This window comes from Bufo gargarizans, unplaced genomic scaffold (genome assembly GCF_014858855.1).
Source record: "Bufo gargarizans isolate SCDJY-AF-19 unplaced genomic scaffold, ASM1485885v1 original_scaffold_1753_pilon, whole genome shotgun sequence".
NCBI lineage: Eukaryota > Metazoa > Chordata > Amphibia > Anura > Bufonidae > Bufo > Bufo gargarizans.
Window position 1 is genome coordinate 16,311 of NW_025334497.1, and position 18,556 is coordinate 34,866.

The 18,556-nt window shown below is 43.8% G+C and overlaps 1 protein-coding gene across 1 annotated transcript in view; it reads left to right on the forward strand.

Annotated features, from left to right (window-relative positions):
• Positions 1–18,249, forward strand: part of LOC122923577 (protein Jumonji-like) — a gene marked incomplete at its 5' end in the record, with an annotated part of 33,436 nt that extends 15,187 nt beyond the window's left edge. The window contains 5 exons of the mRNA XM_044274425.1: positions 5,352–5,534; positions 5,710–5,840; positions 7,354–7,537; positions 11,110–11,217; positions 15,994–18,249. Of these exons, the coding sequence (XP_044130360.1) occupies positions 5,352–5,534; positions 5,710–5,840; positions 7,354–7,537; positions 11,110–11,217; positions 15,994–16,176 (789 nt within the window). The remainder of the gene's footprint in view (positions 1–5,351; positions 5,535–5,709; positions 5,841–7,353; positions 7,538–11,109; positions 11,218–15,993) is intronic.
• Between the last annotated feature and the right edge of the window lie 307 nt (positions 18,250–18,556).

The window sequence follows — 18,556 nt, forward strand, 5'->3', positions numbered from 1 at the left end:
GAATTTATGACAATGGACTGTTGCAGTGGTGGCTGACGTGAAGCCTGATTCTCTGCTATGACATGCAGACTGATTCTCTGCTGACATGAAGCCAGATCCTCTGTTACGGGACCTCTCTCTTCTGCCTGGGTGCTGGGCCTAAATTTATGAAAATGGACTGTTGCAGTGGTGGGTGACGTGAAGCCTCATTCTCTGCTATGACATGCAGACTGATTCTCTGCTGACATGAAGCCAGATTGTCTGTTACGGGACCTCTCTCCTCTGCCTGGGTGCTGGGCCTAAATATCTGACAATGGACTGTTGCATTGGTGGCTGACGTGAAGCCTGATTCTCTGCTATGATATGAAGACTGATTCTCTGCTGACATGAAGCCAGATTGTCTGTTACGGGACCTCTCTCCTCTGCCTGTGTGCTAGGCCTAAATATATGCCAATGGATTGTTGCAGTGGTGGCTGACGTGAAGCCTGATTCTCTGCTATGACATGCAGACTGATTCTCTGGTGACATGAAGCCAGATCCTCTGTTACGGGACCTCTCTCCTCTGCCTGGGTGCTGGGCCTAAATTTATGAAAATGGACTGTTGCAGTGGTGGGTGACGTGAAGCCTCATTCTCTGCTATGACATGCAGACTGATTCTCTGCTGACATGAAGCCAGATTGTCTGTTACGGGACCTCTCTCCTCTGCCTGGGTGCTGGGCCTGAATTTATGACAATGGACTGTTGCAGTGGTGGCTGACGTGAAGCCTGATTCTCTGCTATGATATGAAGACTGATTCTCTGCTGACATGAAGCCAGATTGTCTGTTACGGGACCTCTCTCCTCTGCCTGGGTGCCGGGGCCTAAATATCTGAGAATGGACTGTTCCAGTGGTGGGTAACGGGAAGCCAGATTCTCTGCTATGATATGAAGACTGATTCTCTGCTGACATGAAGCCAGATTGTCTGTTACGGGACCTCTCTCCTCTGCCTGGGTGCTGGGCCTAAATTTATGAAAATGGACTCTTACAGTGGTGGGTGACGTGAAGCCTGATTCTCTGCTATGACATGAAGACTGATTCTCTGCTGACATGAAGCCAGATTGTCTGTTACGGGACCTCTCTCCTCTGCCTGGGTGCCGGGGCCTAAATATCTGAGAATGGACTGTTCCAGTGGTGGGTGACGGGAAGCCAGATTCTCTGCTATGGAACCTCTCTCCAATTGATTTTGGTTAATTTTTATTTATTTAATTTTTATTTTAATTAATTTCCCTATCCACATTTGTTTGCAGGGGATTTACCTACATGTTGCTGCCTTTTGCAGCCCTCTAGCCCTTTCCTGGGCTGTTTTACAGCCGTTTTAGTGCCGAAAAGTTCGGGTCCCCATTGACTTCAATGGGGTTCGGGTTCGGGACGAAGTTCGGATCGGGTTCGGATCCCGAACCCGAACATTTCCGGGATGTTCGGCCGAACTTCTCGAACCCGAACATCCAGGTGTTCGCTCAACTCTAGTCACAAACTTATGCCACTTATAGACATGTGACATTGCATCATTTTCCTCAATAAATACATTACCAAGTCTAATATTTTTGACTCATTTGTTTGATTTGGTTATCTCTTTCTACTTTTTGGGCTTCTGTGAAAACCTAAGGTAATTTTTTATCAGTTATGCAGAAATATAAGAAATTCTAAAGGGTTCAGAAATGTCCAAGCACTACTGTACATAGAGAAAGAAAGCAGTTCAGATTAGATGAGCAACTGGCCATGGGTCCAAACGTTTAGCTTAATCGGCTGCATAGGGGCCCATGCTGGAGATATAGATATATTTATCTGTATAGTCAGGAAATTGAGAGCGAGGGAGGATATTTACAGACACTGCAGTGCTGGGGGAAGATCAGGAATCTCACAGGAGTCTCTCACCCTTGAGAGCCTCCTGGGTCCTACCCCTAGAGGTATCCTTCTCTACAGCTGCTGCTTTCTTCTGGGATGTAATGGCCCTGCAGCTCAGGGTACACAAAGTAAGTCTACAGTATACTATATGTGTATAATCTGTTTGTGTAGGTAATGTGTACTGTGCCTTGCAGAGGTATTCACCCCCATTTTCCTGTTTTTGTTGCATTACAACGTGGAATTAAAATGGATTTTAATTTAGAAGTAATGTAATGGACCCGACAAAGTAGTCCAAATTGTTAGTGGCATGAAAAAAAATACTTTAATAAATAACTGAAAAATGTGAGTGCATATATATATATGCACCCTTTTTGCCTTGAATCCCCCAAATAAGTTCTCGTCCAACGAATCAACTTCTGAAGTCACATAATTAATTGAATAAGATCCTCCTGTGTGAAATCAACGGGTCACGTCATTATGTATTCACAAACTTGTTCTGAAAGGCCTCGGAGTCCACAACACCACTGAGCAAGCAACCTGAAGACCAAGCTGCTCTCCACACTGGTCACAGACAAGGTTGTGGAGAAGTACAGATCACGGTTGGGTTATAGACAAAAATATTCCTAATGTTGGACATCCCACGAGGCTAAGGAGGAGGTTCACCTGTCATCAGGACAGTGGCCCTACACTGGAATGTTTTTAAGGGGAAACCTTTAAATGTCTTGGAATGGCCTAGCCAAAGCCCAGACCTCAATCCATTGGAGAATCGGAGGCATCGCTTGAAGACTCTGCACCAACACAACCCATTAACCTGAATGAGTTGGAGCAGTTTTGTGTGAAAGAATGGGCAAAAGTCCCAGTGTTTAGATGTGCTAAACTAACAGAGACCTGCTCCAAGAGACCTGCATCTGTAATAACAGCAGGAGGTGTCTATACAAAGTATTGACATTCAGGGAGTGAATACTTATGCACAAAAAAATTCTCTGTTTTTGTCTCAGTTATTGTTTTGTGTCATAGTAAAAGTGGTAGGTATGTTGTGTAAATCAAATAATAGCAACCCCCCCCCCAAAAAAATCCATTTTAATTCCAGGTTGTAATGCAACAAAACCGGAACAAACATCAAGGGGGTGAATACTTTCACAAGGCACTGTATGTACGTATTTTCTATATGCTTGTGCATGAGTGTGTACATATGGGCATATTGTGTACTTGTGTGCATAGTGTGTGTGCGTATATTATATATGTGTGTACGTAATGTGTAAATGAGTTTGTTACGTATGTGTATCTGCATATTTTATATATGCGCGTGTATATAGCTGGAGGGGAGGGGGCTTTTGGTGTCAGTGTCCACCCATGTTGCATGCCGTCCAGTTATGCTGCTGTCAGTCTAACATCTATTCACAAGCATTTCAGGCCCTTTTTGAGACTGTAAGGGTCCATTCACACGACTGTATCCGTTTTGCAGACTGCAAATTGAGGTTCTGCAACACATGGATACCGGCCATGTGCGTTCCACATTTTGTGAATTGGAACATTCTATCCTGTGATAAAAATGCCTATTCTTGTCTGCAAAAACAGACAAAGGAAGTGTGGATGCCTATAGCACGTGGTGTGCTATCCACATCTTTTGCGGCCCCGTTGAAATTAATGGGTCCACATCAGATCTCCAAAATTGTGGAACAGATGCAGACAGAAAAATATGCTTGTGTGAATGAAGGGTGATACTGTATTTACAGCATAGATCAGAATTACATTACAGGGTGGTATACTTTTATTTTTTATTTTTTAATGACTCTGTATAAAATGGCGTATTTGAATACAGCATATACCCATCCAACAGAGAACAAAAGAAAAGTGCACTCTTTTGACCTATCTTGGGTGAATAGGGAACTGGATAAGCTTGACATATACACCGGGAGCTTTCTTGGCACATACACCAATGAGAATGAACCCTTAAAGGGGTTGTTTTCCCACGGGGGCCTCACAGCCAGATCATCCCCAGTGTGGCTATATCGGCAGAGAGGAATCATACTTGCCTGATCCCCCGCCCCTGGGTTCCTGGGCCGCTGCAGCTATCTGGTCTTCCCGTGCCAACATTCAGTCACGTGGCTGCTACAATAGTGACAGGTCTCCCATGCGTCACGTCAGTATGATTCCCTCTACAGGTCTGGCCATGCTGGAGGATTTACTTAAGGAGCCCCCAGGGGGTGAATAAGCCCATTTATTTATTTATTTTGGTCTCCCTAAAATCCTTATGCTGCGATTTCTCAATATATAGGGCTATTACTCTGTTTGGTTCAGTAGTTGTATAAAAAAAACTGACTTTTATATTATGGAAATTACCTCTCTAGCAGCAGGTAGGGCGGCTACCTGCTGCTAGCAGCCGCATCCTCCATTCATAATGACGCCCCCTCCTCATGTTAATTGACAGGGCCAGCGGACGCGCTCGTCCTCTGACTGGCCCTGTCTACGTTTTAAATCTTGCGCCGGTCTTCAGTTGGCGCAGGCGCACTGAGTGGAGGACGCTCGCTCGGCCGCTCCATCGGCGCAGGCGCACTGAGGATGGAGCGGCCGAGCGAGCGTCCTCCACTCGATGCGCCTGCGGCGCGAGATTTAAAATGCAGACAGGGCCAGTCAGAGGACGAGCGCGTCCGCTGGCCCTGTCAATCAACATGAGGAGGGGGCGTCATTATGAATGGAGAATGCGGCTGCTAGCAGCAGGTAGCCGCCCTACCTGCTGCTAGAGAGGTAATTTGCATAATATAAAAGTCAGTTTTTTTTATAGAACTGCTGAACCAAACAGAGTAATAGCCCTATATATTGAGAAATCGCAGCATAAGGATTTTAGGGAGACCAAAAAAAAAAAGTTTAGTGGCCTGACAGAAGCCCTTTAAGTTTATACCAACTTTCACCTTCCACTTTTATTCAGTACCTTTTACTCCACCCGACAGAGCTCGGCAGCACATTGCCCCATGTCAACAGGAAATGTGCTGCTTACAAATGAAAACCTTATGGGGGCAAGCAATTGCGTTTCCAGTCACTCACCCCCATATGAATGATAATGGCTGCATGTAGATGCGGTTAACGAGCACTGAACCATACGCTGCTATCGCCAGTTGGTGCATGTTCCTGGGCAGACCAGGCTTCTGGTCGTCCTGAAGTAACAACTCGCTACAGTCATTGAGATTGGGAGACAAATGTTTTCCACACATCAGATGAGACGTAGTTCAGTCAGTTGCCAGTTTACACGCGTCAATTTAGATTGATTGCGGCTTAATTAATAGACGCAAGTAAAACCTGAATCGGAAAGCTGCTAATTATCAGTGGTAAAAGCTTGATTGTTTACTAATGGTGGCATAGTTGATCCTCGGCACCGATATTTCTGAAAATGATTTTCCCCTACATTGCATCTGCAGACTGAATCCCTTTCTTATTTGACTTGTGCTTGAAATTGGCCTGCTAACTTTTTTTCCCCCCCTTTCTTTAGATCTCCCCAGAGGTGCTGTGCAAAGAGGGGATCAAGGTGCACCGTACTGTACAACAGAGCGGACAGTTTGTTGTCTGCTTTCCAGGATCCTTTGTATCAAAAGTGTGCTGTGGCTACAGTGTATCTGAAACTGTGCACTTTGCTACCACCCAGTGGACAAGCCTGGGCTTCAAGACTGCCAAGGTACACGTGAACACTTAGACTTACCATCCAAGGTCATTAATGTCTAATAACATGACTGAAACGGATCTGCAGTCCACATGTTCTAGATATTACTGCACCTCAGTCCCGTAGTGCTTACATGGGTCATGACTATATAGAATCACACCATAACTATTATTTTTATTTTATTTTTCAGGAAATGAAACGTCGACACATAGCAAAGCCGTTCTCTATGGAGAAATTATTGTATCAAGTAGCAACAGCCGAGGCAAAGAAGGAGAACGGCCCAACTCTGAGTGTCATTTCTTCACTGCTCGGAGAGCTCAGGTAATATAGAAAATGTATGGATGATGGGTCTGCCAACCCAAGCAGTTCCACCTTGGTATAGTTTGAGTAAGATACGGGGGAACACCACCCACAGCTTCTCATTTGGATTTCGGTGGAGTTCACTAAGTTGTATCTGGTGTAATATGAATTTCTGCTTGCCGGTCTTCCTGTGGGCTCCACTTTTCCAATCCTGGGTTTGCCAGAGTCAGTCTTGGCAGTGGAGGTGCCCATTTGTTTTCTGAGGTAATGACTTCAGTAAATGGTGGAAGGGTCTGAGTTGTACAGTCCCTTTTAACAGGTGAGTGAAATTGTGCATTTTTGGATAACTCAGTGAACTCCATTCAACAATGAGAGCTAACTTTGTGACTTTGTGCGTGGAGTTTCCTTTTTATTTTTTTTATTTTTTATAAAGGGGTGCTCATGGACTTTTTCACCCCTGAGAAGCAAGATTTTGAAGTGCAATTAAACTTTTAAAAGAGAAAAGGATTGGCGTAGACCCGTCCTGTCATTGGACAGGTTTCGCTCTCTATTGGGAGTGGGATTTTGTTTTACGGAAATCTGGCAAGACTCCATCCACGTGTGATGAGTACTTTTACTCGCGCTCTGTGGAGAGAACCTGGCGCTTCATTTTTTTTTTCAAACCAAGCAGATATTTCAGAACCGTGCGATGCTTGTGACCTGGTGCTTTGCTTGTTTAATGCTGTTTTTTTTTGTCTACTATGTAGAATCTGTCTTTTCCAGAGGTGGTGGTTGATGATCATTATCCGTAACTATATATGTTTGAGTCTGTATATTCTCTGATGAAATCTTGTCCGGAGGGCAGTTCACCTCATAAGGACTCGTTTAGCCTAGAGAGAATCTTATGTCAAGGCAATGTTCCTACTTGTATAATCTCAACTGTGAGTTGGTTTAGTCTAGGCAGGGAGTATGACAGCTAGGCAGCTGCAGAGCAGTTCATCTACATCTCTGCAGTTCTGGGACATGGCAGTGGAGTAGGGAGTGTTAGGGCTCTTTCACACAAGCTGATCCCGTGCGGGTAATCCGCTGTGTAAAAGAGAGCCAAGCCCCGTTCCGGACAGCACAGACACGGAGCATTAACACGATTGATAATGCTCCGGGCCTCTCTGTGATCTTTTTACTACAAAATCACAGTTAGATAAAGTTGTCACTGTGATTTTGTAGCAAAAAGGGCACAGAGAGGCCCGGAGCATTATCAATCATGTTAATGCTCCGTGTCTGTGCTGTCCGGAACAGGCCTTGGCTTTCTTTTACGCAGCAGATTACCCGCACAGGATCCGCTCGTGTGAAAGAACACTTATGGTGCTTTTTTTTTTTTTTTTTTGTAACACCGCATATCACGTATGGTATTTTGCAATTCACCACTGAATTTCCTTTGTAGGTCGAGAATGTTACTATCACTTCACCCTCATTACAGTGATACTGAAGAGCTTGCTGTAATAAGAGTCAAGTGAAGCGCCGTGCGGTTTGTGACTTGCTCTTTTTTTTTGGTCAGGGATACAGAGTTGAGGCAGAGAAGGGAACTCTTTGAGGCAGGCCTCCACTCTTCTGCTCGCTACGGAAGCCATGACACCAGCAACTCATCATTGGACGGGAAGAAAAAACCTCGGAAGTGGCTGCAGTTTGAAACGTCTGAGAGAAGATGCCAGATTTGCCAGCATTTGTGTTACCTTTCCATGGTGAGCAAGAGATTTTGGTATTCGGGGTGTCAGCATTTTGTGGATTTATCAGTCTTCTCAGATGTGCAAGAGAGCATTAAATTCATAGCAGCACATTACCTCTAAGGCTACTTTCACACTAGCGTTCGATCGGATCCGTTCTGAACGGATCCGATCATAATAATGCAGACGGAGGCTCCGTTCAGAACGGATCCGTCTGCATTATATTGGCATATAAAAGCTAAGTGTGAAAATAGCCTCGGACGGATCCGTCCAGACTTTCAATGTAAAGTCAATGGGGGACGGATCCGCTTGAAGATTGAGCCATATTGTGGCATCTTCAAACGGATCCGTCCCCATTGACTTACATTGTAAGTCTGGACGGATCCGCACGCCTCCGCACGGCCAGGCGGACACCCGAACGCTGCAAGCAGCGTTCAGCTGTCCGCCTGTCCGTGCGGAGGCGAGCGGAGCGGAGGCTGAACGCCGCCAGACTGATGTAGTCTGAGCGGATCCCCATCCATTCAGACTGCATCAGGGCTGGACGGAGGCGTTCGGGTCCGCTCGTGAGCCCCTTCAAACGGAGCTCACGAGCGGACAGCCGAACGCTAGTGTGAAAGTAGCCTAAGGTGAGGGGTATCATACCTGGCTGCAGCTTTTACTTCTCCCCCTCTCTGGTGGGATTGGATCTGCAAGATACAGCTTTCTGGTGCATTGAAGATCCTACACTTTTCTGTATATACCGGATAAACCCTGAGTTGTCTTTATGATTCTCAGGTCATGCAGCTGAGGTGGTACTTTGGCTTGTAGTCCACAGTATCACAATGCTGCCTTGATGCTCCGTAAATGCCATGAGGAAGAAACGTTGATATTATTCTGAACAGAGATTTGTCACATACCATCTTCAGTGGGATCTGTATGTTAAGGCAGCAGAGGTCGCACTACATTTTTTCCAGAAGAGTAAAAACACTCCTCTTGTCTTATTTTGAGTAGCATTTTTAGCCGAGGAGGAGTAGGAAAGCTGCAGTAATTCAGATAAATAATACGTAGGCCTACGTAACGTTGCTATTTATGCAGGGAAACCATTACTAGTCTACTCCGTGCATAAATAGCAGTTTTAGACTTTTTTTATTTATCAGGCTTTTATGCCATTTAAAAATGGATGTTTTCTCATAAATTTAAAAAAATAAACGCAGCCAAAAATGCTAAGGCAAGCATACCATCCTGACTGTACCAGCATGCCCTAGCTGAGCCTCTCATACCTGATGAGGGACAGAAGACCGATCAGCTGCTCAGCCAGGACATGCTGGTGCAGTGTAGTCAGGATGATATGTTTGCCTCAATCAGTCCACATCATGTATAGGCAGACAAGTTATCAGTGCTCTGCATCATCACCATAATTAACTCCACAATGAGCTGTTTTTCAATGTAGATCCAGTACCCACATATAAGATGTCTGAGCTGTGCAGAAATATTTCCAGCTCTTGTGGGGATAGTGCCGATGGGACACTCAAGCAGAACATTGATAACCTGGCTACCTGACTGTGCAGCCCAAACATGTGTACTGATTGAGGCAAAGGTAACATCCTGTCTACACTGCACCAGCATCCCCTGGCTGAGCCTCTGATTGTTCTTCTGTCCCATGATATGAAAGTCTCAGTTGCTCAGCCAGGGCAGGCTGGTGCAGACAGAGCAGCAGTGTAATGTAATTGTAACAGAAGCCAGGCTCAGTCAGAGGACAAAGGCAGAGCAATTGGTGGACAGAGGGAGCCGAATGTCTGGAGACAGTAAAGGGAGAGCACAGGAAGGGGAGTTTGGCAGAGGTGGTGCTGCAGCGCTTCATCATACCTCTCTTGGCACAAGAGTGGACCTCTTGTCTGGCAGTGGCTGCCCCTCCTCACCTCTTATGGGATGCCTCCGACAGCTGGCTCCACAGTCAGAAGAACGTAGCAGCGCTGCATTCTTAGTGGTCCTACTGCCCGGGTGAGGAAGCATACGTCAGTGCTGTAGGTCTACCACTCCTGTCAATTGCATTTAACTAGCTGGCTGCTGCCGATCCAGAGCAGCTTTCTGCTACACCTCTCATTCAGGAGCCATATGGAATTGCTTCTAGACCCGCACAGCTGATGTTCCATGATGCTGGCACTGAAAGCTCTGCATACACCCTACTGTAGCATCATGAGCTTGTGCCCAGATGATGAGAGAGGAAGCTGAACGGCACACCTAGGATGGTAAAGTGGATTTCCATATATTCAGAGACCACGGCACTCTATAGTTCAGTTTGCATAAACTTATTTTATTTTGTTTTAATCCATCCCGAGAAAGTTACATTTAGCCACTGGCCAGAAGTTTATGCAAACAGAACTATAGAGTGCTGTGGTCTCTTTGAATATATGTGCCCAGATAATGACTGCTCCCCTGTCCCCAGTGGGTCTTTCTGCTGCCGCCACCCCATCTGCCTCTTCTTACCCCTCTTAGTCTATGCAATCACAGACTTGCTCAGCTGCGGCTGCCATCATTATAAAATGATATTAAAACCACAATCCTCTCCGCTCCCAGCGTGTGAAACGGGGGGCAGAGGGGATATTTGGTTGGGTGCCTCAGAGTAGGCCCGGGCTATTACTAGCTGAAAATAGATTGTTTGTATCTGAACAGGCCCCAAGAACGCCCTTTTACCGCTGAACCTGTTTAATAGCAACGTAAGAGGCTGCTTTCCCCTCACAACCTCATTGTGTCTGGAAGTAATAAAGATGCAGGTGCCTCCATACATGCCAGCCTCCCCCTCCACAATGGTATCAGAATGGCGTAGCGTGCCAAAATCAGCCAATCAGCAGCCTCCCTCCTTAATAAAGAAAAGCTCCTTACTTAGCCCCATATACCTTAGACCTGTGAGTATGGGGCTTTGTTATTGGGTGTTCAGGGCACCAGTATTCCTGTGCGGCCCATGCCATTCACAGCACGCAGTGTGCTCATCAAGTCCAGGAAAAGAATTGTATATTCATACGCATAAGCCTTTTTTCAAAGTGTAAAACTGCCTGTACATATGTCTGACACTTGTATGGATTTTATTGCGACTTCTGTTAAGGGGTTATACGACCAATTGTCCTACAGACCAGACATCTACATTGCTTGTGCTGGAGATAAAATAGTTCTTCTGTCCCAACTTGGAGCCATCCTTATTTGCTTTCCAGCTATAGCTTTCCGATATCGGAGACTTACACACCATGTCATGATATGGGAACTTATACATATATTTGTTACCAGGCACCTTCTTATTTTGGACCAACTTGTATTTTAGGTTTAGTGGCCCTTTGAACATTGGTTTTCACTCTGGATGTCCACCTACGGCCTGTCTCACCTTGCTCTTGGTACAAAGGGACTTAAATTACTGGGTTTGTTACTGCCACACAGGCCACGTCTTCCTATTGTATCATTCCTTAAAGCAATGTGCCCTGGCAGACATCCTCCAGTATGTAATATAATTACTGCAAACAATCACTATTTAACCTCCACCTCAATGAGATTATCTAGCTGTGTTTCAGTTCTGGCTCCATTTCCTGTCTAATCTGATCTTCTACTTTATTTTCTCTTAGGTGGTGCAAGAAAATGAGAATGTGGTGTTCTGCCTGGAGTGTGCGCTGCGTCACGTGGAGAAGCAGAAGTCGTGTCGAGGGTTAAAGCTGATGTATCGCTACGATGAGGTCAGTTGATTTTCCTTAGTGCTAATATTCGGGATTATTTATTGTAGATAGACATTTACAGGTATCTTATAGAAACCTGGCTTTGCCTCATTTTCCTTCTTGTTTTTGTAGTATTTAAAGGTTTTTGTCTCATGAATACAACCTTTCCATGTGTCGTATGTAGATTGGGCTCCCCAACTCGGGTCCCACTCTGAGCCGCACAAGTAGCTCCCATTGTGGCAGACTTGAACCATCCTTTTACAAAAATTATTCTAAATGGGCGTCATGTAATACTTCATTTCACCTGCTGCATAGAAAATGCATCCCTGGCTGTAGCTTACCATTGAAAAATCTGCTATTTACCAGGGTGTTTGGCCCCCTACTCTAAGACAACCCCTCTAAAGGGACACTTTCATAAGAAATGGGTATTTTTTAAAGGGATTGTCCGGATAGGTCATCAGTATCATGTGGGGTGGGGGCTTAGACACCTGGAACCCCTGCCGATCAGCTGTATGAGGAGACAGCGCATGCGTCATCTCCCTTCTCTCTTCCTGTCCTCTGCTGCAGTCTGTGGTCTTTGCCATAGACAGCAGCTCCGAACAGGAAGAGTGAAAGGAGAGTGCACGTGCACACCGCACCGTCTCCTCATAGAACTGATCGGCGGAGGTGCCGGGTGAGGATAGGTCATCAATATTAAAAGACTGGACAACCCTTTTAATCTTAATATTCATAGAAAACATTTTTTTAATACTTTTTTGGCTGTCTTTATTTTTTATTTATTTTTTTTATTATTTTTTTCGGCAGTGCTATGCCATTAAGATGAAATAGAAACAGTGTCCTTCTGTAACAGTCACAACAGAGAGATACAAATTCTATATAGATAGATAATTCATTGTCAGTTTACAGTATGACAGCTCTATTGTTCCCTTGATAATCCTGTATACAGAGGACACTTATCAGTGTAATGTGTGATGTTCTAATTGAGCCACTCACCCCCCTTCCCCTTCCCTCTCTGGTCTGAGGGACCAGATTGTGGTCTGATTAAGTATAGGTGGATTTAGGCTTGTTCCGACAATCTGCCAATCTAAATGTGCAGACCATGCTGTCTAAACAGTGATCTGCTGCCCAGAAACAATGCAGCTGTAAGAGGATGAGCGATCACAATAGTGATCCCTCGTCCCTAAACTGTGGAGGAGATTGCAGCATGTAAATGCAGAGCTTCACCTCCACTGAACGAGCAGCCGACTGTCGGGAAGGACCGCTTCCTTCCCCACAACCTGCTGCTCATCAGACCCACTAAATCCACCTTAAGGGCTCATGCACATGGCCATAGATACTTTTGCGGTCCGCAAATTGGGGAACCGCGGAACACTGATACCGGGGCAAGAGTCTGCCGCCATTTTGCCCTATCCTTATCTGCAAAACGGACAAAAATAGGACACGCTCTATTTATTTATATATATTTTTTTTTTTTTTTTGCGAGGTCGCAGAACGGACATACGAATGTCTGTGTGCATCTTTTGCAGCTCCATTGAAGTGAATGGGTCCTCATCTGATCCGCAAAAAAACAGAAACCACGCTCGTGTGCATGAGCCCTAAATCAAGAGAGGCTGTCTGCTGTGCAAAAGTCCAAAATGAAGTAGAATACACGGATGGTATCAACAAATTACATCCAGAAATCTATCCACTCGTTTTTTGGGGACAAAAAAAAAAATCTTCACATATATCCCTTTTAATATGTGATATAAAATTGGATGCTAGTGTCCCTTTGTGTAAATGCTGATATTTTTACATTTAGCTTTGCTTAGATATCATGTATAAAATCAAATTCTGACCCCCCTCTTATACACTTAAAATCTCTGGTGCCTGCATGTCTATAGCCTTAGGAAGAGGAAGATTAGAGTCACACACCTCTAGCAACATCAGCTTTATCCCAGTGGAAGTGTATTGAATCTGCTGTACTGCAAAAAATGCAATTAGAAACTTGGCCTTAGATTGTCACTTCATCCCCCTGACCATTATCTAATGTATATGGCCAACTATAGATATTATTCTTCTATACATATTTGCCTGTAGCTCTGGAGTTTACCACTAGGTGGCACCAATTGTATAGGCTTTTTAGTTAAATCCTTCCATGGTACTGTTTTCTCATAGAGTGATAAGTGAGTAATTTGTGTCACTTAGGGTGCATTCACACGACTGTATAAATGTATCCGCATCCGTTTCACCATTTTACGGAACTATTGTGGACCCATTAATTTCAATAGGGCCTCAAAAGATGTGAATGCACCCCTTTAGTAAGACAGGCCATAGATGGACATCCAGAATGGAAATTAAAAGGGCCACTAAACCGAAAGTTCCTATATCACGATGTGGAGTGTGTTTGGCAGATAGCTGACAGCTGTTGCTGCAAAGATGTTTTTTGGGGAGAAGAACATATCGGGATGATTTTGAAGTGCACCTGTCAGCAGAATCAATTCTATTAAGGGTACTTCCACACTAGCGGTTTTCTTTTCCGGTATCGAGTTCCGTCAAAAGGGCTCAATGCTGGAAAAGAACTGATCAGATATATCCCCATGCATTCTGAATGGAGAGTAATCCGTTCAGGATGTCTTCAGTTCAGTCTTTTTGACTGATCAGGCAAAAGATAAAACCGCAGCATGCTACGTTTTTTTTCTCCGTCCCAAAAAAACCTGAAGATTTGCCTGAATGCCGCATCAGGCATTTATTTCCATAGGAATGTATTAGTGCCGCATCCATTTAATGTACCATGTCATGTGTATACTTAAACATGGGACAAAAGCGTGATGTTAACACAGCCTAGGGCTGGGCGATATGGGCTAAAATATAATTTGAAGCATGTGCGATATAACGATATATCGTGATATATTACTTTCTTCTGTATGTATACAAATTACATGGCCATTATCATCCATGTCCCCCAGCTAGCGCCTTGCCATTGCCACCATCATGCCCCCCAGCCAGTGCCATCAGCCCCATGCCATTGCCATATCATCCATGTCCCCCAGCCAGCGCCATCAGCCCCATGCTATTGCCATATCATCCATGTCCCCCAGCCAGCGCCATCAGCCCCATGCCATAGCCATCCACCACCCCCCGGTAGATTAGGGCCCCTGCTAATATACTTGCCTTTTCTGCAGGGTGTGCTGCTGGCTGATGGAGTCCGCAGGAGACAGACCGGGTCTTCCACCCAGCATGCACTGGGAGGGACCTGACGTCACACATGTGTGCACGCAAGACCCTGGCCAGTGCAGAGTCGGGCGGCCACGGAGCGGTGAGTGAGAAACTTCTTCAATTCACTACCGCTCCGTGGTCATCTATCGCGATATGGCGATATAGCTAAAATCTATATCGTTGCCCGAATTTATGTTGATATCATATTTCGCCCACCCCTAACAGCCTAATACATTTTCAGAAAATAAGTAATTTTAATCACAAGATCAATCCTAGGCTGTACACATTGTTTAATAGGATTTAAGTTGGCAAAAAGCAGAAGATAAAGCAGATCTGTCAGACACATGGAACTTCTCTCATAGATACACAGGAGTTTGTTATATTCTTTAAAGGTCACTGTCAGCAGATTTGTCCCTATGACACTGGCTGACCTGTTACATGTGGGCTTGGCAGCTGAAGGCATCTGTGTTGGTCCCATGTTCATATGTGCCCGCACTGCTGGTCAGGTCCCAGTGGTTGGACCCCCACCTACCAGATGACAATGGCATAAACTGAGCAAGATACCACCATTGTCTGGTGAGGAAAGACATTTAAAGGGGTTATCTTGAAATTTAGATTGATTACCTATCCTCAGAATAGGTAATCAATCTCAAAATGGCAGGTGAACGACACCCTGGACCCCTGTCAATCAACTGATAGAAGAGGCTGGTGCTCTGTGAGCGATACAGTTTCTTCCTAGGCTATGTGACATTGGTCACATGGGCTAGTTGCAGCTCCGCCCCTTTAAAGTCAATGAGCTGCAATACCAAGCACTGCCACTAAACAATGTACGCCGCTGTCTTTGGAAAGCTGTCCGGGGCCAGCTGCGCTCTCTGAAACAGGTGATCGGTGGGGGGTACTGGGACTTGGACCCCCACCAATATGATAATCGTTCTTTCCTAGATAACCTCTTTAAGGCTACTTTAACACTTGCGTTGGGGCTCCGCTTGTGAGTTCCGTTTGAAGGCTCTCACAAGTGGCCCCGAACGGATCCGTCCTGCCCTAATGCATTCTGAGTGGATGAAGATCCGCTCAGAATGCATCAGTCTGGCACCGTTTGTCCTCCGCTCCGCTCAGCAGGTGGACACCTGAACGCTGCTTGCAGCGTTCGGGTGTCCGCCTGGCCGCGCGGAGGCAAACAGATCCGTCCAGACTTACAATGGAAGTCAATGGGGGCGGATCCGTTCAAAGGTGACACAATATGGTGCATTTTTCAAACGGATCCGCCCCCCATTGACTTTCAATGTAAAGTCTGGATGGATCCGTTTGCATTATCATGAACGGATCTAAGCGTTTGCAATATAGGTGCGGATCCGTCTGTGCAGATACCAGACGGATCCGCACCTAAACGCAGGTGTGAAAGTAGCCTAAGGCTGCTCTGCTATTTTTTTTTTACAATTGTGGATTTAGCATTTATCTTGGATTACCATGCCGCAAATTCACATAATTCTACACTTCGAACGTGAAAAGTAACCTGACCGCAGAGTGAGGACATGGCTTTCTGGAGCTAGCTGTTCTATGGTCTAGGATTGCCTATTGTAATGACTTTCATTTTACTTACAGGAACAAATAATAAGTCTCGTCAATCAGATCTGTGGGAAGGCGTCTGGGAAAAACAACAGCATTGAGAACTGTATGATTAAATCTACACCAAAAAGGGGACCAAGGAAGAGAGCCACACTTGATGTGCCATGCTCCAGACTTTCATCCATCAGTTTGTCCAAAAGTGCTTCATATTCATCCTGAAGATGCCAACGCTCTCAGTTCTCTGATCATATAAATATATATATATAAATATATATTTTTATTTTGTAATTTTACCATAGTTTGGAGTACTTGCTGTAGAATGCAGGCTGTCTTTGCACTAGCTCTATGAAGATTTTTTTGTTTCTTCTGGTTTTTAGAGAAGTAACTTTGTTTTAGCATTAAACTGTTGGTTTTATTTTATTTGTTTTGTATGTAGACACTGCAGTCAGACTTTCAATACTGCAGTCTAGTCACTGTTTTATGCCAGTCTATGGGGCAGTCTGTGTTTTTGATTTTCATTTATTTTTTCTGTCGCCCCCTAGACTGAATTATATACAGAAAGCCTTCCTTGACAACCATGTGTGAAAAAGGCTTTTAAATCATCTTTATAAGTTTATGGTCTTTTTTTTTTTTACTTTTTGTATTTCTTTATCCAGTCAAGGGAGCAGTTTTTTTTCTAGAGGAAAAAGAAAACAAAATCGAAACTTGAACAAAATCTGCTTTTTCTTGACTACGTCTCATTCTGTCACGTGCAAGATGAGTTTTGTAATTTTTTAAAAAATTGGGGTCTACAATATAGTAACTTAAAAGGTAAAAAAAAAATACAACAAAACACAAAAAAAAACTGAAGATAGTTTGGCAGCTGATGGACTTTTTTTTTTTTTTCAAACAAAACCAGAGGCAGAAAGCTGAGACTTGGAAATGGTTTCTCTGTTACCAGCACATTTCTATGCATCAGTTAAAGGAGAAGAAATGGCGGATGAACTCAAGCAATGCCTTCCTGGCAGATGTCACTTGGGGGGGGGGGGTGGGGTGGGACTATAAACTGTGCCTGATTTCATAAGGAATCCATTCTGTTATTTTTGGTGCTGTTGGCTACTTTATCAAATAATGAAAAAAGAAATGTTAAAAAAAAAACTTCAATAGCATCCTTTGACAAAGAGAAGGAAAAATGAATTTAAAGTATATAAATATATATATATATAAATGTTTGAAGCCAGAAGTGCTTCTATGTCATAGACGTGCAATCTTTCTAACATTCCATTTCATTCCACTGCTATATCTCAACACATCACACAATCAGCATTAATATGTATGTATATAGTTTTTTATGTTCTCTCCATCACATGGTCCCGTGACTGAGATGGAATTGCTTCATCGATCACCTTCTAGAGCCACTAGGGTCTGAATTGTTATTAATTAATTAACTTTTTAATTATTTTTATTTTGTTCTGTCGTGAATGTGAAAAATAATTTTCCTCATTGTCTTATTTTTAATTTTTTCTGTTAGCTCCGTGTTTGCAAAAGAAAAACAAATTACAAATCACCAGGTTATATATATATTATTTTTTTTTTGTACATATGCTTGTAAATTGAGTAAAATACTTGAGCCTTTTGGGGATTGGGGTGGACAGGGGACGGTGAGAAGAAAAATAAAAGATGAAGAAAAAGCCTTACATTTCAGTTTCTTCATCAGATGGTCTGGATGCTTACAGGGTTATTCTTGTAACATATAAGTGCTGCTTACATCACTGAACAACTAAAAAGAATTAATGGCATAAGTTTTGCCCCGATTTCTCTGGTTGTTTGTATGTGTGGGACTAAAGTATAGAAGAAAAAAAAGGGAATTTTTTTTTTCACAATTATTATTTTTTTTTGTTTTGTTTCATGATTGAAAGAAATCCGAGAAAAAAAAAACAAGAAAAAAATACGTAGCTAGCCATATTGCACTGAACTCGCCAGTGGTGACTATTGGAAGAGTGTCCTTTTAATACAATTTGTTGGTTGTTGTTGCAGAAGACTGAACTGTTTTTGAATATTTAACAATAACATAAACTGAGTCAAGTGTTTTCCAATGTGGTTGTCCAGTTTTATGGCCTTGCTGTGTGCTTTTTCCCTCTTGACAGTAAACTTCTATGACTACGGCTTACAGGTTGACATTTAATTTATTAGCACTGCTCTGCTCTCTTTCCTTGTGACGGAAAGACTCCATGTTGTTTATTGCCAGTTTTGTTTACTTTTCAGGTTTGTACAACAAGGTTTATTAATAAATAAGACAATTTTTTTTTTTTTGATCCGTGTTTGGATTATTTTTAAAACTCACCAGTTGGTTTTTAACCGATTTGCTTGTGGTTCTCAGCAGAATCACTGTAATAATGCTTGATCATTAGAGGAGCACAAAAACTCAGGGCTCATGTATAGGGCAATCTCAGATCCTGTGGTGTCCACGTCCTTCCGTATAACACGGATCTGTAATCTAGTTATGTGCATGAGCCTGCGGGCTGGGTTTACTTGCGAGTTTTACCAGGATGTAAGACAGTATATGAGATTGTAGCAATGCCTTCTGTATAAACCGTTAAATTGATATCTGCTACATTGG